The 21562-nt window shown below is 47.4% G+C and overlaps 2 protein-coding genes across 3 annotated transcripts in view; one reads left to right on the forward strand and one right to left on the reverse strand.

Moving 5' to 3' along the window:
- Positions 1 to 405: 405 nt before the first annotated feature.
- Positions 406 to 21016, reverse strand: ATIC (5-aminoimidazole-4-carboxamide ribonucleotide formyltransferase/IMP cyclohydrolase). Its single transcript, XM_068686323.1, has 16 exons — positions 20861 to 21016; positions 20375 to 20501; positions 18797 to 18873; positions 17632 to 17698; positions 15376 to 15464; positions 13242 to 13393; positions 12958 to 13114; positions 11934 to 12059; positions 11686 to 11793; positions 10376 to 10461; positions 9420 to 9509; positions 8116 to 8244; positions 7101 to 7193; positions 1461 to 1643; positions 1080 to 1235; positions 406 to 742 (listed from the first exon to the last, which is right to left on the reverse strand). The coding sequence occupies exons 1-16, from the start codon at positions 20880 to 20882 to the stop codon at positions 623 to 625; spliced, it is 1782 nt and encodes a 593-aa protein (XP_068542424.1). The 5' UTR covers positions 20883 to 21016; the 3' UTR covers positions 406 to 622.
- A 54-nt stretch (positions 21017 to 21070) lies between these two features.
- The window catches only part of ABCA12 (ATP binding cassette subfamily A member 12), a 109048-nt gene continuing 108556 nt past the window's right edge, over positions 21071 to 21562 (forward strand). The window contains exons 1-2 of one of the 2 annotated variants that reach the window (XM_068686315.1): positions 21071 to 21163; positions 21398 to 21487. The gene's annotated coding sequence lies outside the window, so the exon portion shown is untranslated. Of the gene's footprint in view, positions 21488 to 21562 lie in introns of both variants that reach the window. The other variant, XM_068686313.1, reaches the window with a different exon arrangement.

Below are 21562 nucleotides of genomic sequence, written 5' to 3' on the forward strand. Positions count from 1 at the left end.
AACTCTCCCTACCAGAAGCGTGTCAAATGGGCAGAAAGGAGACTCTTCACCTCTAAAACAGCAATTCGACACCGCCGCTCAGACACAGGCACATCCAGGGCAGGGCTGGGTACTGAACCTGAGATTATCTCACACAAAGGATCTGCTTCCCTCTCCTCACAAGGAAAGGGGATAATGGAGCGAAGCACCTGGAGGACAGTACCTGCAAACTCCCAAAAAAGGGGCTCAGTTCAGTTTACAACCCAGATTGTTATCAATTCATCCACAAGCTGGCCTAAGCCAAGCTTCCATCCCATCCCATCACCTCTCTCGTGAATTGGTGAAGTCCGGGCCGTAACATTTGCCTCAGAAATAAGCTTTTTCCCTTGGGACACAGTACCTGGACGACATACGACAAGCTCCACATGGCTAAGAACCGTGCGTTTATTTGTAAAAGGCTTATTTTCTACATTAGAGGCCAACTGCTTGCACCTTCACTCCCTGTTAAGACAGGAAGAAGTCTTGTTTGCAGATCCTACAAATACTTGCTATGCGTAGATGGCTCGTGCCTCCCGGTTAAGCTGCTGGTATTCCAGTTACTGCTGCTGGTGAGACTGTGACCAAAGAGGGGCCCCTGGTAAATTTAGTGATGGAAGAGCCGAAGATTGGTGTGAATCAGGGTTATTCCCAGCTCATTGCACGCCTCGATCACAACCTCGTCGGCAGCGGAGCCGGATGGGGCGGCGATGAACTGTACCCCGCTCTGAACAAAGAGAGAGAGAGAAGGATTAGAGGACAGAAAACCAAAATCCCGCTGAAAAGGAGCTGGCAGCCCCAGCCCTTCATTAAGATCCTACTCTGCTATGGGCTGAACAAACAACGGCCTCCACTTCCAAAGCACGCCAAAGGGGAGCTCCTCATTTATTTTATTTTATTTTTTTTATAATGTTAATACTCTTTCCATCCCAAAACGACAACCTAAGCAATGGCTGGGTGATTACCATTCAGGTGAGACCAGTGACCCCAAGAACACCCTGCCCAGAATCCGAACATCCAGCCCGCTCTGTGCAGTCCCCCTGACACCCCGGCCGTGACCTTACCCGTTTAGCTCTGTCCACGTTATCCCTAAAAGGGAAGAACGCGTCGGAGCTGAGGGAGACAGCGCTCAGCTTGGCGATCCACTGCTTCTTCTCCGCTTCGGTTAACTGTGCGGGCACCTCGTCAAACATGGCCTGCCACTTCGCCAGGTCTTCATCCTGAAAGATCAGGAGTGCCAGCTCAGCCCCAAGCACAACCTCTGGGCACTGTATTTTCTCCCCCTTCCTTTTCGAGGAGAGGGGGAGTGAGAGAGCGGTTGTAGTGGAGCTCGGCTGCCCACCTGAGTAAAACCACCACACCGTGGGGAATTGACCACCCCAGTAGTGGTGGTTCCAGCTGTGGGGCAGAAGCTGAAGCCTTTGGGGAAGCCTCTCGGCACTCACCTCACCGATGGTCCCGGTGACGTACTGGTCGATGGCGTTGGAGATCTCCGCTCTCTTCACGCCCGCCTTGAACTTCATGGAGAGCACACGCGGGTGGTGCCGCAGCCACCAGTTGTTGGCCTTGTCGCCAGCCAGGCGCGTGCAGTGGATGCGGGACTGCTGGCCGGCCCCGATGCCTATGACCTGCAGCGGGTGCACAAAGCGGGATCACGCCCTGCTTCACAGGGATCCTAACCACAGCCAAGGGGCTAGGGAAGACCTTCCACAAAGTAGCTGCTCCTTACTGAATCGGGGAAAGAGTGCAGGTAATTAGCAAGGAAAACTGAAATCCCCCGTCCCTGTGGCCAGGTTACAGGACTGCTTTCTGCACCAGTAACATCCAGGCCCTGCTGAGCTGATGGTCACTCTGCAGCCACCACACTCCCTCATCTACCTCAATACAGCCTCGGCCAGCAGAGCCCAACTGTTTGGCCTCAGGAGGGTGGGGTAGTCACAGCTTTGACTTAACCAGAAGCAAAATCCCACTGCTGTAGGAACACGTGAATCTGTGAGGAGATGGCGGGCTGCCTACCTGTCCTTGGTGCTTCACAGGGAGGTTAAAGGCTGAGCCTGGGACACCCAAACACCATTATTTATCTTTCCCTGTGGGACAATCACAGACCAGCTGCGATATTCAGAGGATTACAGGGCACTTCATCTGTTAAGCCAGCAAGGAAGTAAATCCACTGCTCAACCAGGAAGGCTGCCCAGTAGGACCATCGCATCGCGTAATTATCAAGGCCCTGCAGCCCCTAACACATTTCCTACTCCAGCAGCTGCCAGAACGGCTGGGGTTTTAAAAATAGCTGCCTGCAAACCTTGTTTAATAGCAATTGTGCCTGATGTAAGGCAGACCTAGTAGTTCTGGGAACAAGATCCAAGAAGTGACTTTTCCTTCAAGGAAGCTCCAGTGGAAGTATGTTATTTGCTCAGTTTTCATTCACTTTTTTCAGACCACTTTGGAGCCCGGTTCTCCTCAGACACATTTAACTTCTGGCAAGTTCTTCACATGGGCCATAGATTAAAATATGCAGAGGCTCCTGGGAGGCTGGTGGTCAGGTAACCCCACAAGCCTCGTGTCACAGCCCAACGCACAACACAAACAAGTCCTGCATCCTAGCTAACACAAACAAACTTGTGCTGGAGGTACAGACAACCCTTAAGCGCTGCCACTACTGAAAGCTATGCGTGGCGAGGGACATCTTGGATACCGGACGCTGCTTCACTGTCCCCTCAGGAACAAGGGAAACTCAGCACTGTCGGGGCCACCATCTCATGCTTTCACACCTCATTATGTTCAAGACTGGAGCCAAACCAGGCAGTGCCGTGGGCTCATGGCAGGCTCTCAGCTCCCTTTCAGCCAAGACAAAACAAGACACCAGTGCATAAACACCGCTGCTGACTACTGCTGCATGGGAATGACCACAGCAAGCCACACTGCAGTGCTCGAGGCCCTACAAGTCCCTGTGCCTGCAGTGACAAGAGCACTCACCTCAGGTCCACTGCCAGAGCAGTGCCAGGCAGGGCAGCCTGCGCTAAGTGCTCGGAGCACCTCAGGTCCCTGCCAACTCTGTACTCGCCCTCACAGCACCCTCAGGGCATAGGGATTTGCTGTTCAAGTCGTTTTGCTCTGCCTGCAGTCACAGCTTGCAAGTGCAAGGGACTGAGCTGGGGTCCCTTGAGCCCCAGGCTGTCTGCAGTTCCTCAGCTTTGCCTCTGCCACGAGCGTGTGCCAGACAAACAGATGCTAGATGCTCGATCTAACCACAGTTGTCAAACTCAGGCTGGGAACTTCCCTCCACGGCTTTCAGATCTCCAGGTCCTGCTTCCCAAAGAGAGCTCCTGCCATTTCGAACCACAGATCCGTCAGACAACAAGACTCCCTTCCACAATTTCCTCCTGCTGTGAAGCCACAGCTGAACTGTTCACCAGACCGTTCGTGGGGGGGGATCGCTCCAGGGACACCGCGCTGAAGCCAGCAGTTCTGGCCAGTGCCTCAGAGTTTCCAGCTCGGCCTGCAGCAGATGGTAAAGCTATAAGTCAAAGGCTGCCCTCAAAGGAATGAATCATTTGTCTTCTCATTCATCAAGACACGGTGACTTCACCTCTTACCAGAACCATAAAACATGCTGCTGGGTACCGTTCCCCCAAGGAGCAAGAGCTGCTATCTAATATCATCTGCTCAGCTCCAACCCAGCAGCCATCGGACCTTAATAAACCCACAGGACTATCGGTATTACTGTAAATATTAAACAGCTTCCACGCTTTCCATGGCTTAGTGGCAACTTTCCCCCAGAAACACACCCTGATATCCCAGAAACATGCCTTCAGACTTGGATTTGGGGGTGCCTATCTGCAAGGCACAGAACTGTTGTTATAATGGCATAAAAGGCAAAAGAATGTGAAAGGCCTCTGCTTTATGCCTCCTCCTGATGAGCACACATTGTTCTCGAGTTTACTGTTCCAGCCCGGGAGGAACATGGTAATAAAATGCACTTCATGGGAAAATGTTGAGTCAGGGAAAGCTCAATCCTTTTTTTGTCCAAAAGGATGTTTTGACGCAACACTGCTAGGGAAGATTTCTTCAGTCTAGACTGGAATTTCTTGCCTCAGGAGGAGAAATCAAGAGGTTGAGTTTCTGCTTAATACACCCTACAGCCTGGTACCTGGATCTCTCCACACACAGGTCTGTCTCAATGTACCTATTCTCCCTTCTTCACTTCACTTCTTTCCGTCTGTTCCTTTTTCCTATACCTCATCTCTTCCTTCTTCAACCGGCAGCTTGCTTCCACATGAAATCTTAAACTTCAAAATCCTCCCCAAAGCCTGCCCACCCCCTTCTGTTTCCTGCCTCTTTTAGACAGAAAAGTTAATTAGGTTTCTGTCAGAGTTTAATCTACTGGGGAAAGAAAGTGCTTCTGCAGGGCCTGCTTGGGCTCAAGGGAAAGGAGACAGCAACATAGAGCGGGCAGAAAAAATAACAAAAGAAACTTGGGTGAGAACTGAGAACTGCTTGACCAGAACACTTTGGCTCAAAGGAAAGCCAAACGTGTCCCACGGCTGGAATAGCATACAGAAGTGTGGAGTGGATGATGTCCAAAGAGTCCTTGCAAAATGAGGTAGATTAGCCTGGATTTAGTCAGATTTACCCTGAGTAATGAGTGAAAACTGAAATCCTGAACGCATTTGGAATTATAAAACCAAATAAAGGACTTCACAATTGGGAAGACAAACAAGCATGGCAGTAACTGACAAATGTCTGTGGCATTGGTGGAAAACAGGTAAACCACCAATTCTGTTTTATCCTACTGAGAACCAGAAAAGAATGTTTTTAAATCGCTACGTTTAAACACGATGGTAGCATTGAACACAGTGTAAATCAACATGTTACAGACTTTGGCTTCACTGGGCTGAAAGTCAGACAAAATGAGTGAGAGTGTTTATTGCAATTAGTGGCAGCTGGCTTCCTGCAAATTAAGTGACACTCAAGTCCATAAATGCTTCCTCCCACTCCATCCTTTCCTAGGACTTATTAGCACAGAGCACCAGCCCCAGCTGGAGCAGCCGATGAAGCCAAGCTGTCAAAAAAAACCTTCTGGTTATCTGATACACGAGTTCTGGAATGCAGCAGCAATGATGTGAGGCTGAAATAACCCCTGCAGAAACAAAAGCAGTGGAACTGGAAGAATTCTGGATTTCCCAAGCTTGGCTCACGTAACCTAAACAAGTCAGATCATGGACATGCACTTCAACCCTAACAATCTGGAAATCGCTTTGTCCCTGGTGCTTGATTTGCACCCAGATGCTCCTGTACTCATCTGACAATGTGCCTCAGTGGGTGATGTGACCAGCAGTGAGTTCTGCACAGCACCACCCAAAGGAAATTTTCAGAGAGCCTTTTTTCCTGCCCCATCTGTACCTTGGGAACAATGGTCTCACTACTTAGCAGTCCCAAGAGACTTTTTAGACGTTTTCAAACTAGGAGAGCTGCCATCTAAGCTTCTCCAACACTGCCTGTAGCATGCCACTCTGCTATCTCTGCATTTGGACTGCAAGGAGTCTCTTTAGGAAGACGTCAAGCTTTGATTTGAGGCCCCCAGCACCAATTTCCCACCTTTGTGACTAAGCAATTGAACGGCTGATCTCTGCTGTTAAAAACAAGGCATTCATTTCTCAGTGCAGCGTACAGACCTCTGATCTTCGCCTTTCTTGTCACATATACAGCAAACCAAGACAACACACGTTAGTATGTAATTAAAATATATCCCTGCAAATACACAAAACACCCCTGAAGCCAGGCAAGTTAAATCGCTGTCTGCCCACAGTGCTTTCAGTCCTCCGTCGTGCCTTCCTGCTTCCATCTGGTGCATGCATTACCACACACGTTTCAGAAACAGCTGCAGCACCACGGTAAGCCCAGGCTTACAAAAGCACTGAGGAAATTGCTGTTGGACTAAGGGAAAAGGAGCAAAGATAGTGCCACCTTTGTTCTGGGGCTACAAGAATTAGTGCTCTTGAGAACAGAGAGCCATTTAAGTGCAAGAAGAAAAAAAAACGAGGAAAAAGAAAAAAATGCTGCATCTCCAGAGACGTGTTTTCAAGAACCACACAGCACATGACCCTAGAAAATACTGTGAGGCAGCGCTGCAATGTTTTCAGGCTGTAATAACAATCTGACACACGCAGACGTGTAGCACTGCAAAAAGAACAGTGCTGCAGTTCATTCAGTCTGCACCTAAAGTGAACACTGTTTGATCCATCCTGCTGAATTACGATGATCAAGACCAAAAGCATTTTTTCTGATTTTTATGTTTTAGTTCTTATTTTTAAATAACCCTAGTTATGGCAAAGTTGCCATGGAGAACACAGAGCCGCCTAAGCAACAGCATTACAAGAATGAGCCTCTGGGCAAAAAATGTATTATTTGCAACACATTTACAACAACTTTCGCATAACTGATTTAAATTGAACACCTAGTAAGAGCTTGGAAAGATTTCATAATTCACAATTCCTGTCTCACCTACGCAGTTGATAATACCCCTGTAAATTCCAACATCCTTCAGAAGCATTTAAACATCAGGAAGCAAGGAAGTTTTCTAGTGCCCCAAAGGGGAAAAAAGAAACCACATCTCATCTCTCTTATATAAAACATAAAATAAAATAAAGCTAAGAACCATGTGGACAGTCAGAACCTAGCTGTGAATAACTACTGTCATTTCCTAAGGCTCTGTACAGACCACAGCATATGCACATGCTTTCAAAAAATGGTAAAAAAATAAAAAATAAAAAGGCAGAACAGTTACAAAGAAGTGACTCGAGGCCTAACTTGCAGAAGCATGTTAGAGCTTTTCCAACCCTGTCGTTGAAAAAGCCAGCCCTGTCATTACCCCAGGAGAAATATGTTGAGTTTGGGTTTTGAGGCAGCTTTGAGAGAAGCACACGTTTAGCTCCTGTTCTGCATGGCACTGTGTGGGGCCGTTCATCTGTACCTGTTGAGCAGCTTCCTGCACTAAGTGATTTTAAGGCTCGTGCCTGAGGAAAGCGAGCAGTGAGCAGCCTGGCTGTGAAAGCACACTCCCCAGGGCCCTCCGGTTTGGTTACCTGCCCATCCTTGGCGTAGCACACCGAGTTGGACTGGGTGTATTTGACAGCGATGCTGGCAACAATCAGGTCTCGGACGGCAGACTCGGGCAGCTGAAACGAAACGCCACTGTCAGCAGCCCATCCTAATGAGCATGGCCAGCCAACTGGCTGGTGGTCTGCAAGCCTCCAAAAGCACCACAAGGACCGTGTCACCGCGAGGAAAACAAGATAGCTAAAAATATTCTGTTTTGTTCAGTTACCAACAAAACTGTTACCAGTTGGTCTGGCAGCTAACCTTGTAGTTGGTAGGGATAAGACTCAGTCCTACCAGGTCCAGATGGCTCTGTCACTGGCCATAATCCTGTTTTCAGAAGTGCTCACAGGCAAAAAGCTAAGCACACACTCAAGTATGCACAGGACCACAATAATAATAATAGCTCACAATATCCTCATGTTTTTAATACACTCCATGGCTAATTTATTAATATGTTTTTTATTACCTCAAGGTCTGAGCTTGCTCCTGAGCCCATGACTAACCACGTACTCATTAACATCTGTTTTTTAATGAGAACAAGACCGGAGACACAGAAATAACTGACAGTTTTCTGATGATGTCAACCCTAAGTGATGAGCAACACCAGAAAGGCCAGAGTTTATGCATTGTACACAAGCGGGAGAACTGAACAGTGAGTCAGAATGAGATCACGATGGATCCTGAGCATATGGCTGTCTCATCATAAGAAATTAAACAACACAGCTTCTTGTAAATAAGAAATAAACATTTTGTTAGTCAGAGATAAAGGGCAAGGTCCAGCTCCACTTATTAATGCAAGAAATCAAAACAAAACCTAACCACCCTGATTTGCCCAAGCACTGCTGGCCAAAAAGCTTGCTGCATTATTTTGGTGAAAGCCAATTAAACCTCATTAAAATATATTAAAAGCTCTCAAAATACAGCAGCGCTGCCTGCCTTGAAGAAAGCATACCAGCTTATTCTACCAGTCTTTAAGCTCATTTATCTTCTGACACTCACGTTTTTATTCTTCGTAACAATGTTCTTGAACAATGACCGGTCAATGACTGCGTTGTTCCTCTTCTGCATGAGATGCAGTCCAAAGAGGGTCCGAATCTCGGTGTCATCGGGCTCATACGCTGGGTCCATCTAAAAGCCAACAGACAGGCCGGTTAAAACCCTTGGAGCTCAAAGCCAACATCAAGCAACAGTTTCAGTTAAAGCACACTCTCTAAAGAACGCAAAAGAAGTGAACTGTTTAGGGAAAGCAATGCCAGATCATTAGAAGTACCCCCAAATTAACCGGAGCAACAAGGTCTCGATAGCAGGAAGTAACATTTACAGGGTGGAGACGGGTAGTACAGTTCAGATGTTCATATAGACACATCCATGGTGCAAGCCACAAAATTCTACAGCCTTCCAGTCTTTTACAGAAAGGTAAGTACTTCTGCACAAATAGTCTTGTAGTCCTCCGCAGGAATGTTACAAATATTGTTAAGTGGTTTCATATTTGCCTTAAGGCACAATTTCCAAGCCACTTTGACGTTAAAGAAAACAGGGAATGTGATTATTTCCAGAGATTCACTCTCCTGGGGCTCATCTATGCAAGCATGCAGCACAATTAAGCTGTACAGGTGTAAGGGGCCAAGTTAAATGCAACTGTTAAACTTTGTTAAGGCTTATTTAACTTTGGTATCCCCTCTTCAGGTAATTGAGGCATGAAGTAAACCAGATTAAGGCTCCTGGCTTTAAATACAAGCGTGCACACACTTTATATGGTTTCCCTAACCATTTAAGTTTGTCCAGATCAACTTTGCTTAGCATCCCTGTTCAGACAGGCCCTAAAGCTACAGTCTTGACCAATCCGACCTCATCCTTGCAAAGCTAATTCAATTCAGGAGGTAATCGCCTGCCAAGATTGTCTGCTATTTCATTCCTGCTTGCCTCAAGCTCCTGAGCCACCTTCTACAGCTCCCTTGGTAGTAGCACTACAACTGCAACTTCAGCTAACCCTTGGCTGTTCTTTCTGTGACATTCTAGTAAAGTTCTGTGCTTATTTGTCTCTCAGATTCAGGCAGAAACAGGAGCTTTTTGGCTGTTCTGATAGCATCATTAATCCATCAATCCAGTCATCAGACATGGATAGTTTTGAAGGAATCCCAGCTCACACAGGAATCCCCCAAACCAGGGAACAGCATTTCGTTATGCTGTGGGGAGCCTGGATTCCCTAGTCCAGATACCCCAAAGCGATCTGGACACTAACATTTGTGAAAAGCAGACATGGGAAGAGCATCAGAGAGTTACAGTGTAGCAGGAATACAAACCTGGAGGACGCAGTAACCACCATTCTTCTTTTTGGCAAGGATTTTGAGGGCTTCTTCCTCGTATCCAGGAGCTACCACACCATCAGATACCTGCAACACACAGATCTCAGTGTCCATGTGAAAAGGAGAGGAGCTAATATCAAAAACTCTTCCTGTCATAACCAAAAGGACAAAGCCTGACCTGTCAGGGTCTGCCTGTACCATGAAGTTGTATACTTCTTTCACGTTCTCATTACCCAACCTTTTTTTTCTTTTCGCTTTGTTTCTTAACAGGTTTGTGAGGGCAACATTTGGTCCACTACAAAGTCAAATGGGACCTTTCGTTTTTTTCTGAGAAGTCTCCGGTATACAAGACAGCTTTTCATGTTGTGCTTTCCCCTCCAACAAAACCATAAGCAGCATGGCACAGGGTGAAGGTGTCTGGTAAAGCATTAACTCCCAGCTGTTTAACTCTGCTTTTCCACTTGTGCAATGCAGTTAGCTGTGGAGTTAAAGATGAACCCAGCAAAGTTTAAAGTGCAGCCTGGGAAGCGGCTGAGCCAACAGGTAACTTGTACCAACTGGCAGACAGCAATCGACATCCACATTCCTGCCTGGGGCAAGAGGCTCCAGTCCCCTGCTCTTCCAACTGCAGCCTTAAAGCAGATCCTCCTGAGAGCACAATCAGGGCTCCTCTCCAGAGCCTTACTGGGAGATGGAGGTTTGCAATCACCTCTTGGACAGCATCGTTTCAAGCACCAGCATCTCACAAGCTCTGCCATGCAGCCAGGCAGAAGGAAAAGAGCATCACGAGAGAGGTGTAAATTCTGCACCCCACACACTGAATTACACAAATGGATCAATAAATAGTCTTAAGTAAACAGGTCAAATTCAAACAGAAGGGCTGCTACAAACCAGTGGCTCCGTCTATTGCAATTCTCCCTTCTACCTCGAAGATTTGCTGCTTGTTAACTAACCTCTCTGGAAATAATCTTAGCAGTAGGCACATCGCAGACATCAGACAAGGCAATGAAGTCACCAAAAGAAGACATGCGATCAGCACCTGCAAAATCACATTTTCTAGTAACTTACCCAGCTACGGCATTAACACAGAGAGAAGTCTTTGCTCCCACAACCCAGCCAATTTCCATGAGAGCTAGTAATTTAATTCCACCGCAAAAAAAATAGGCCGTAAGAGCAACAAGAATGAAAAATCCTACCTCAATCCCATGCACCTTTAAAGATTTGCATAGCTCAGATATTCTTTCTTCCTTCACTGCGTTTGTAAAAGCTCTAACTCAGTAATTACAATCTCCATTACTGTTAGCAGCTCTGCTGCAGCCACGATGGCAAGAGGACAGGGAGAGGCAAGGTTCATACAGAAAGATTTTAGATGAGAGACAGCTGGAAAAAGAAGCAAGCTTTTAGATGCCCATGCTCCCATCAGGTTTTTCCCACAAGAAACCAGACCCGGCAATGCAGCTAAGAGCACTTTTTTTGGTCAGTATTCTCTGTATTTAATGAGGCAGCACTCAGCACCCATCATGGATGCTCTACTGTGCAGCAAGGTCGTTCTGCTGTCACTGCCATTCTCAAGGTTTGCTCCTCTACCAATCCCTCAATGGTTTTCCGTGGGCAATGATCAAAGGTGGTCCCTAGAGTACTGAAAAATGAACCCATGCCATTGTGTCCTTTAACAGGTAGTGTGCTTTGTTTTCCAAAATCTGTCCAGTTTCTCCAGGAATGCCATGGACAATGACAGAATTAACAAAGAAGGAATTTTTATTTGCTGATATAGTTTTCTTTTTTGCAAACTCTGAGCTTCAAAAGCACTGAAAACCACCCACCAAGTACAGGGCAGAATCATTCCTGCCCAATGAGGCGTTCCCAAGCACCCCACCTGCAGCAGAAGGCTGAGCGTGCTCCCAGCACAGCTACCTGGTTATCCAGATCCTTCAGCCAAAACCCCACAGTGATGTCTGTGTATGTACACCTGCATATGTATATGTTTTAATTAAAAACATCTTTATAGGTCTTCCATTTAGATTAAAGAACAGAATCCAAAGTGCTTTTAGCCTCTTAGGAATAATTTACAAGGCCTGCTCACTTGCAGAGCCATTTTTGCTATGTGGGCAGCTCGTTTAGTCGGATCCTTATGGAGCAAAGCCTGAGGAGGAGGAGTGCACTACAAAGGGAAGAGCCTGCTGAGTGCAAAAGGGGCTGTTGAGGGCTGCGCGTTAAGCTGCGCTCTTTTTGGAGTGGTTAAGTTTGTCCCTGGGCCTCTCACCTCTGCTTCGCGCGTAGGCAGACGCGAGGGGCGTTAAGGTCTTGTGCAAGTCGTGCACCATGCAGACTTGGGCCTCCTCGTCGCTGAGAGGTATTCCAACAGCAGCACCTAGTGGGAAACACAAGCCAGGGCACTCGCACCACAGCCCTTCCCTGCTCCCTGCCCCTGGGACCTCCCTGAACTGCCAAAATGCAGAGTCTTGGCAGTTTTCAGGGAGCAAAGCGTGGTATAACAAGGAGCCACCCTACCTGCGGGACTGACGTGTTTGAAGGAGGCTGCAGCAGGAATGCCCAACGCCTGCTTGAGCTCCTTCACCAGCTGCCAGGCGTTGAGAGCATCACACAGGTTGATAAACCCTGGAGAGCCATTCACCACTGCAACGCAGCACACAAACAGACACGTTAGAGCAGGCAGAACCCTCTCTCTAGAGTCTGCAGCGCAAGCGGAAGAGACTTTTCCCACAAAGAATGGAAATTACTGCAAGATCGTTCTTTTTAAATGACCCTAGCTCCTCAGCAGCTAGTTAAGCACCTTGAAAAGCTTCAGTGTCTTTTGAGGAATGGGTACGCTGAGGACTCAGGAGATGCAAATTCAATTCTCTTCCTCACCCCAGGCAGCTGAAATCTAGTAAAGAAATTCCACCGAGCAACTGTCTCTGATACAACAAAATATTCAGGCAGTAGCCAAACCTTAAGTACGTTGTGTCTCTAACTGTTGTCACAGGAGCCATTCATAGTCATGAAATTTAGGGCAAGCTTTTAACAAAATGCTTCATCTGGCATGATTTCTGATGAAAGGGCCGACAGTGAGAGTTCTTTGGAAGTCTGCTCCCAAAACCTTTTGCCCTGGCACACATAAAACCGCACGGCCGGTGTTGACATAGCAGGACTGTGAGCATTTCAGGAGACAGGAGTTGTTTCAGCAACAGCACAAGGCCAGGACAGGTGAACACAACATTGGTCTGCTGCCAAGCCTGAAAGGCAGACCTGAAAGCAGATCAGCTTCCAACGCAGGAGTAAAAAACCCTCCTAGGAAGTGCCAGAGCTGAAGTCCAAGGAAATACTGCCACAAAATGCGTCACTGCCTGCTCAGCGGGACAATGCCCTCACACGAGGCAGAACTTGTTTTTGCCAACAATCTCAAGAACAAAGTTAGCCAGACTTTCTCTCCAGAGCAGTGATACCCCCAGTGGTGTATTTGAGGTCTGAAGACACCTGGCAGACATACCCAGCCACCCTCTTTCCCCAGGAGCCAGCGCAGCCTGGGCCTCACCTGTCAGGGGGAGCTTTGGCCTCATGGTGTAGAGCTGTGCAGGACTCTGGTGAGGATTCATGCCGTACCTCAGGGGCAGCTGGGACACCCCCTTGCTGTACTCCTTCCTGAAGTAGTCGGAGATGGCTGCGTCATACTGAGCAGTGTGGGTGAAAGCCTGGGGACAGAACAGGGGATGCTTGTCAACTGACAGGACATCAGCTTACAAAGGAGTTGGTGTTTGGAGAAAGGGAGAAGAGAAACAAGTGTGGCCCAGCCCTTCGCTGTGAGCAAAGGCGACCGACCTTCAGCGCCAGGTGACGCCTGGTTTCCATGGAAGTGTCTCTGTCCTGTGATGCTGCCATCTCTTTAGCCACCGAGGAGTAGTCTGCAGGATCACACACAACGGTGACACGAGCGTGGTTCTTCGCAGCCGCCCGTAGCAGCGCAACTCCTCCTGCAAGAGAGGCGGGGAGGCATGAGGTGCTTCTCTTCCAGACACAGCATAACTGAGAGCCACATCCGAGGCCAAGAAGGGTCACAAACAATCAAACATTTGTGCCAGATCCGCGTGCCCACCTCCCATAGTGCTGTAGGGAAAAGGGAATCTTGAAAAAGCACAGGGCAGTCAGCCCGTGTGATTCTGCCTGGTGCTGAAGGTGCAGACACCAGCAGCACTGCGAAAACAGGTCGAGTGCTGTGCTAACAAACACCTGGGGCAAGACTGCTTCCAGCAGCACGGCCACTTGCTGAAGAGGACAGCTCTGCACACACTGCTAGAGCATCATCCTCTGCAACACCGGGCTGGGGAGGAGGCTCTAAGATTCGCTTCGACACTGCTGAGCTTCTCAAATCTCTCTGCAAATATTAATGAATGCTGCGCAGGTCCTCCGTGTAAGATAAAATGCCATGCTTCCCCCTGAAATCTGACTCTGCACAGCAATTAAAACACTTTACATCAGACAAGATACTAGGCTGCTGCAACAGAAAAGCAGAGGCTGGCACTGCTACATGCAGAGCGAGCGCTACTCCATAAAACATTTAATGGAAAGCTCTGCTGGGCATCGTTTGGACTAAACTACTGCAAGAAAATTCAATCCCAATCCAACCCCATGGCACAGAACTGCGCCTGCACTGTTCACGAGCTGCCAGGCAGAGCTGCTGCAGTGAAGTACAGGCAAGCCTTCTGGGGTTAATAACGAGCAAGAGCAGAATCGCTGAGGATACAGGCATCCACACTTCCAAACTCAGGCCCCAAGCACCCTCCCACGAACGAAGACCAACTTCTTTCCTTCCTCAATTAGTTTTCAGCAACACCTAGGGCACTTTCAGTGGTTCACCTTCCCTCCAGAGCTCCTGGTTTTTATTTTTCTTACACTGCCAGAGGCTCTAAAAAAGGTTTAATTGGCTCTCTACATTTTAGTAGCAAGTGTGCCCTACCTGCCCTACCCTTGCACATCAGACTCCTCCCTTTGGGCAGTGCCTGACTTCCCCATCTATGCCTTGCCAGCCTGTTAAACAGCCACTTGCCATTTAAATTTTGGCTCTACTTGAAAGCAATGAGGTTTACCCAGCCCTGCATTCATTCTCCTACTTCTAACCCTTGAGCTCTTCAGCAGACTTCAGTGGAGAAGGGGAAAACGCCACCAAGATAACTAATTTCCTGCAAGTTCCTCGAAACTGGGAGCAACACAGAAGACATGCAGAATTTGTGTCCACTCTCTTCCCCCCCTCCCAGAGGGGGACATTTGCAGTGAGAGCTGCAGATTTACTACAGCGTTAGCTGCTCGCTCATGACTCTCCCATTTCAAGGTGAGATTATCTGTCAAAGGAATTAGTTTGCAAGTCGCCAGTAGGTCATTTCTGCACACAGTCATCTTCTACTGCCTGCCACAGATAAATTCTCAGTATCGTACTGCTTCTTCCTTCTTGAATGACGTCTTCCATGACACACTGCAGCCTGGCTTGGTTGTCGTGAATTTTTCATCTGGCAATTACCACGGACGTGGTGCTTTGAACATGTGATGGGAATAACCCCGTGGCTGCCAAAATGCACCTTCAGAGATGACCTGGCAACCACTGCTAGGAGCAGGTAACCCACACCAGGCAAGTGGACAGCTCACACAGAGGCCACTGCCACCGCTGCTGAAACCTGAACATGCAAGGGAAACATTTTAGGGTATAGGACCAGGCTTCCCATCTCCTTCCTGCAGCCGCAGCACTGCAGTAGCTCAGTTCCTGTGACCACAGCAAAAGCATCTTGTCCCAGCAAGGCAGAATCCTGAAGAATGGCAAACTGAGTCCCTGTATTTCCACATCAAACAGATGTCTGATGATCCTTTATGGGTGTGTAAGACCTCCAAATCAACAAGACACCACTTAAAACACCAGAACCATCACATCTGCCTGGAGAATGGGTCTGTTCTGCCTTTAACTTACCGATGTCAATCTTTTCCACTGCCTCTGGTACAGTTACACCTGGAGAAGACACAGTCTTCACAAAGGGGTAGAGGTTACACACGACAACTCTAAGAATCAAAGGGAGAAACAAGGTTACTCAGCAAGAAATAGAAAGGCCAAGCTTGGCTTGGCACACAAGGTGTTTATCAGTGTGTTTATGGTCTTGCCTCTCAGATCTGGGACCAGCAGAAAATGCTCTAGCTAAGGCTTCTTTGTCTAGAAGACTCAATGGTGTCCAGCAACAGCCCAAGTGATGTTACAATGGTGAACTACACACATAATTTAACTGGACTCTGCGTTAAACAACATTACAGTGATCAATGCCACAATTTACAGAAGTTGGTTAAGAGTTTCTTTAAATGTGTTTAAGTGTTTAGTCGTTTTGGTGCGCAACAGGAGCCATTCCAAAGGACTTTGAGGTAGGCTCTCAGCACTACCGAAAACAGGCAACAACCAATTTTTTTTTTTTAAAAAAAAAGCAAGCCCCCAGAGCAAGGTCCACTGCAAGCAACAACGAAAAAACACCCTACAAAACCTTAGAGGTATTCAGTGCGCAGCCTGTATCCCATCTTACTTGATCTGATCAAGTAATTTTTCTACCATTTTTACTCTAGAAGCAGCAAATAACTTGCCTCGTCCCATCCTACCGCTGCCAGAGAACTGTAGTCAAACAAGGGATCTGTTTTGATTTTTACATACGAGGCTTTTAACCCAGCGCAGTGAACGCATGAAGGCACCTAACACCAAGGCATGCCCACTGTCAGCTGTGACTTGCTGTAAGGCAAACACATCCAACTCTAACGTTCCTTTGTTTCCAGCGTGCAGTGAACTCAAGGGGAGGGCATGATCAGCCTCCAGCACGGTTTTCAGAACCCCCTCATGTCTTTAAATCTCTGCCACGTCTTTTATTCTCAGTTCTATTTCCACTTCTATTTCTCTCCCCTGTCCATTCCTGCTCCTGGCCTGTTGCAAACCATCAGCAACCTGTGGACTTTAGCACTGTTAATGGCATTCTCTGTGGAAGCCAGGATAATACCAAGGTCTCCTACCTTGACTTGGGTATGTAACGTTAATGCAACTATGCAAAGACCCTCCTGCTGAGGATCAGCTCCTTCTGTTTTACATAAAATAATCCAAATGATTGCTCCGGATGCAAATGCACTTTAAGGCACTGATGTAAAAACATTACTCCCCCTGCAATTCAGTCGAGCCTGCTTTAATATGCAGCGTACTATGAAGAGCCACCGCTGCTGAGCCATCTACAAGGACTCCTGTGGTTTTAAATTCCAGGTTTTCAAATTCAGCCTGGAAATCCACTCATCCTGGGCACATTGCTTTTTAAAAACAATTTTAAAAGCTAAGATGGATTCTGGTCCCATCACCATAGCCAGACTATGCCTCCTCTCTTGGTTATACCTGTAATTTATTATGTTCAATTCAACCATTCATTTCTAAATCAGCAACCAACCACTGACCAAACTGGTTGCTCACAAAACTAATTAGTTAAACATAGTCCCAAACTGCCCCGTGTAAGAATACTGAGTATATACATTCTAACAAAAATAGAAAAAAACACCTTAGGTATGTGTTAGTGCATGAACAGTGTTACTTGCATCTCTGGCTGCAGCTCACTTCCTTCTCATGATGGCTCCCAAGCAAGTTTTTTTTTTTTTTTTGTTGTTGTTGTTGTTTTTTTTAAATCTGCTTTGTCTGTACAAATGGTGCACGTTCTTGACCCGCTTTTCATGTCTACTCTTTATTTGCATGTTGAAATTCAGTAAACATTATGCAAATCTCAAAGGGTATGTTTACTAAGGAAGTATTTCAAAATCAGGAATTGCCATCTGATCAAACACCCAGAGCCATGTTGAAAGGAGCAGCACCAGCTCCAAAACCGCTGAATTCAACTCTGCAACAAAGTGTAACGTGGCCCAACAATGACTAAATGTAAAGTGTCAAAATTCACAGATAACCTGGAAAAATTAAAACCTTTGATCCCTGCAGAAGCCACGGCATAACTCCTTTGTTTTAGTTTTCTCTTATTTCAAGAGATGAAGATGCATCTGTAGAAAATTTTGTTTTTAAAACCAGTATCTCCCAACAGGGACAAGGAAGGAGACTGCACTTTTTCTGGTTTGCAGATCCCTACTGCTCCCGTCCACTGGTGCTAACAGGTCTCCAGTGTTTATTTTTGATTACTGATGACTTACAACACGTCCCCCAACATGTATTTACCTTACAAGGCTGAAATCCTGTTTGTTCATATCAGCGTTATCTTCTGGAATATTGCGAGCCAAGATGCCTAGTTAAAAAACAGTACATCCTTATTAAAAAAAAAAAAAAAAGAGAACTAGACCACCACCAAATATTTTTTAATTCAGCGCTTTTCTTCAGACTGTGCTTCTCCTCAAAGCCTTTTGACCATAATCGTTGCAATTCTAGTTCCACAGTCCTCAGTGCCTATTCCTCTACCCTCTCCCATTTCCCTGACTCCCTTGCTGCTCAGATTCCTTACTAACAGATTTTTTCTGCAGTGCAGAATCCTAGAGGATTTCAAGTGCTGAATGACAACCTCAAAGGCAGACTTTGCAAGCATTCGCTTGCTAACCTTGAAACACTAAAACTGACAAGAAGTTCATGGAGAGGAAAAAGGCACCTGTCGCTCATCAGCCAGCAAGACACAAAGCTCATGAAACAACTGAAGCAAGAGAGGCTGTGGCTCTAGCTGAACAGAAGAGGTGGCTAGCTGGGGTCTAGGAGCTCAGAAAGAAATGCGCAGGTGACTGGCTGGCATGGAGTAAGCAACAGCACAGCCTGGGGTTTGAAGTCCTCAGAGGAGACTGCCTCCAGCCTTCTGAGGTGTGTGATGTGTGATGGGCAGCAGGTTTAATTCAAGACATCTCAAGGAGAGTTACAGGGGATGAAGCAGCAGATGAGACATCAGACTGACCAATCACTCTCACAGCTCTTCCTTGCTGAAGAGGAACAAAGAAAGGTTACAGCATGCAGAAATCACCCACAAAAGATTACGCTGTCATGCTCCGTATGCTGCGTGCCAGATTCACCCACAAGTTACAAATCAGCGGAGCTCTCTGCCTGCACAGGCCCGAAATCGGCTACGCAAAGAACACACACGTATTTACAGAAGAGCCCTGTAAATACTGGTAGCTCCAGAGAGGAAAAGCTCTAAGTGCAGAGCAACAGAGGAAGTCCTTCAGCCATCACAAGCTTCTTCCCCCCCCTGCGCATTATACCTCTCCTTTTGCTGCTAGAGCAAGTCTGTTTTCATTATTCAGTTCTTCCACACAACCTATACACAGACAGCCGTCAATTCCTTCTTTCCACCCTCACTGCCCAGGGATTTCTTTTTCAGATTGAAAGCACGCTATCAACAACATACCAGCATGGACTGCAGGATGAAGGGTTTTCACACGTCCTCCTAACATCTCAGGGAATCCCGTCAGGTCTGAAACATCTCTGCTCAATGAGAAAACAGCAGGTTAATTGAAGTGCCATAATGACTTTATCTATAGGTTGAATGTTTCATTCCCATCAGGGGCAATTTACATCTACTGGCAACGCTGGTAAGATGCATCATTAAAGATGCGACCTTTTAGGTGACAGCCAGAGCTGAATATCTCTGCTCTATTCAGGAAGCAGAAGGTTGCAAACACTATCCCCTGAAATGTCTCCACCATCAAAAATCAGACCAATGTGCTAGAGCCAGGTTGAATTTTAAAAGTCCTCCTGTCCCAAATAGATTTTGACAGTTACAATGAGCATCAGTGCTCTAAGAGATATAAAATAAAGGAATTGATGGACAGCAGAGAATCCAAAGGCAGAGAAGGGACCAAAACAATAATGCAGTAACAAGCAGAACTTAAAAAAAAAAATAAAAATATATCAAAGTAAGAACAAATTAAGACAGAGCAATTCTGGGTTTCTCTAATAGATCTAACAGCTTCATATAATCCTATCTGGGTAGACCCTAATTAAATGTCCCGAACAATCAAGTTACTTTAGAGCGTGTCTTTCATCCACTTTGAAAATATGTATCATCCCCACAGCTGACTACAAATTACAATAAACTGGAGAGGGAAGGGGAACTGTGACCATCTTTTGCTTCAGGCTTTGCCAATAGCACAGCCAAGTAAGGAACCTGGAGACAAAATCAAGTGCTGGATAACAGAGGAGAGGGAAATCTGGAGGTGGTGTATATTCATGCTTATGCATCCCAGGGGCCTATCACTGCTTTCAGTGTAGGCAAAAAGGAGCCACAGTCACCTGTCCTGCCAAGTAAGTGACAGATTTTTTCATCACTATACTGTAAACGTTTCTATTTCTTTTTTTGGCTGGAGCTGGTTTTGAGTCACAGCACAGAAGAACCCAAAAAGCTTTCCCAAAAATCAAGAGCCAAAACAGCTAGAGCCTGTGCATACTGCTTCCCAGACACAGGCTTTTTCTCAAAAAACAGGCCATCATCCCGGTAAAATTATTTGTGACAAATGATCTCCGCTGAGCTTCAATATACCCCTGACACATGTCACTCATCCTATCCCAGGGCCAGGCAAAGACCAGCTTCCAGCCAGCTGTAAAGAGCAGTACTAGGGCCTGATTACAAATTTCGAGAGCACTAATTACCTCACGGGAGACAACCTGGCTCAAAAGACAGGCAAAAAGGTGCAACGCTCCTGACAGCTCTACTGGCCTCAGTGCTGAACTGCACAGCACAACTCTCTGTCACCAGCCAGCCAAGGAGCCAAGAAGATTTTGAAGTTTGTTTTGAGGCTTTTGGTTTTCTTTGTTTCAGGGGAAACGTGTTTGCTTGCTTTGCTTTGCAGGGAAGACTTACTTACAGGCTTTTTTTTTTATCCCATGCCAGTTTCCAACTGTTCTGTGCTCACTAACGGAGGTAATTTAAGCAACCTCAGGGCACAAGGAGCATTTCTGGTGGTGACGCACAAGCGAGCGCCCGTACCTGACAGGCAAGCCAGCATCTCTGAGGGATTTGGCGGTTCCTCCTGAGGCGATCAAACCCAGGCCCAGAGCGTTCAGGCTCTTGGCAAACTCCACCAGGCCGGTCTTCTCCGAGACGCTGAGCAGAGCTGGAAGGCGGGACGACCGCGAGGATGGCGTTTGTAGAAGTGCGACACCAAATAGAAAAGAAAAAAGAAAAAGAAAAAAGGCACGATGAGGAAATCGATCTGCAACTCACACACACCCGGAGGACGCTCCCCTCTCCCTCACCCCGACGCCATTTCGGGGCTCGGCGCCATGGCCGCCACCCCCCACACACACTTTCCCCTCACGGTGGCTTAGGGTTGCCACCCTTTAACGGTCGTTTTTAACGGTCATCGCCGGTTAACGGTCGGTTTAACGATCTCCTTCTCCACAGCAAGCTGTCGGTCGGTCTCCCCCCCTCCCCGTTCCCTCACGGGACCCCGCACGGCCGCCGCCGCGTTACCGAGCTGCTGCCGGGCGGCCATGGCGCCGTCGGTGGGTGTGAGGAGGAGGAGGAGGAGGAGGACGAGGAGGAGGAAGAAAAAGGAGCGAGCAGCGGCCGCCCGCCGGGATTTGGGCGCCCTCAGCACCACGTGGGGCGGCCCGGGGAGGGGAGGGAGCGGGGGCGGGGGCCGGCGCCATGACGGGGATCGGCCGTGAGGGGACGGGGCGGTGCTGCTCGGGGCGTCCTGCGGGGCAAGGTGTGGGACCCGTGTGGGGTCTGTGCGGGATCCATGAGGCACCATGGAGCCCCTGTGAGACCTGTGTATGTGTGGGACCCGTGTGGGACCTGCACGGGATCTGGGTGGCAGCTGGGTGTCTGTGTGGGACCCATATAGGATCCATGTGGTACCTGTGTGGGACCCTTGTGGGACAAATTTGGGATCTGTGTGGGACGTGAGGGTTTGTCAGGGGGCCCTTCACTAACAGGGAGCCCAGCCTACCCCAGTACAGCCACTGATAGAGCAATAAAGGTGATTACTTTTTATTTTCTCCTCAGAAAGTGCAATTTCAGCCATGGAAAATCAACTCTTGAGAGTCTACCAAAGAGCAGGGAGCAAAGGCATAACACTTGTTTGCCAAGTCTAAGGTAAAAAAAATTAAGTTTGCAAATAGTAGAATGATATTTTTCTTCACTTTATCTATTTTTCTTGGTAAGGAAGGG

This window comes from Anas acuta, chromosome 6 (genome assembly GCF_963932015.1).
Source record: "Anas acuta chromosome 6, bAnaAcu1.1, whole genome shotgun sequence".
In the NCBI taxonomy this organism is placed as follows: Eukaryota; Metazoa; Chordata; class Aves; order Anseriformes; family Anatidae; genus Anas; species Anas acuta.

What these genes read in the sequence shown, in the direction of transcription:
- ATIC (XM_068686323.1), bottom strand. Translation starts at nt 20,882, where the DNA reads ATGGCCGCCCGGCAGCAGCTCG. An exon ending in GTGGTTACTGCGTCCTCCAG is followed by an intron (nt 8,245 to 9,419) that starts GTTTGTATTCCT and finishes GTTGGCTTTTAG; the next exon opens with ATGGACCCAGCGTATGAGCC. An exon ending in GCTACGCCAAGGATGGGCAG is followed by an intron (nt 1,644 to 7,100) that starts GTAACCAAACCG and finishes CACCCGCTGCAG; the next exon opens with GTCATAGGCATCGGGGCCGG.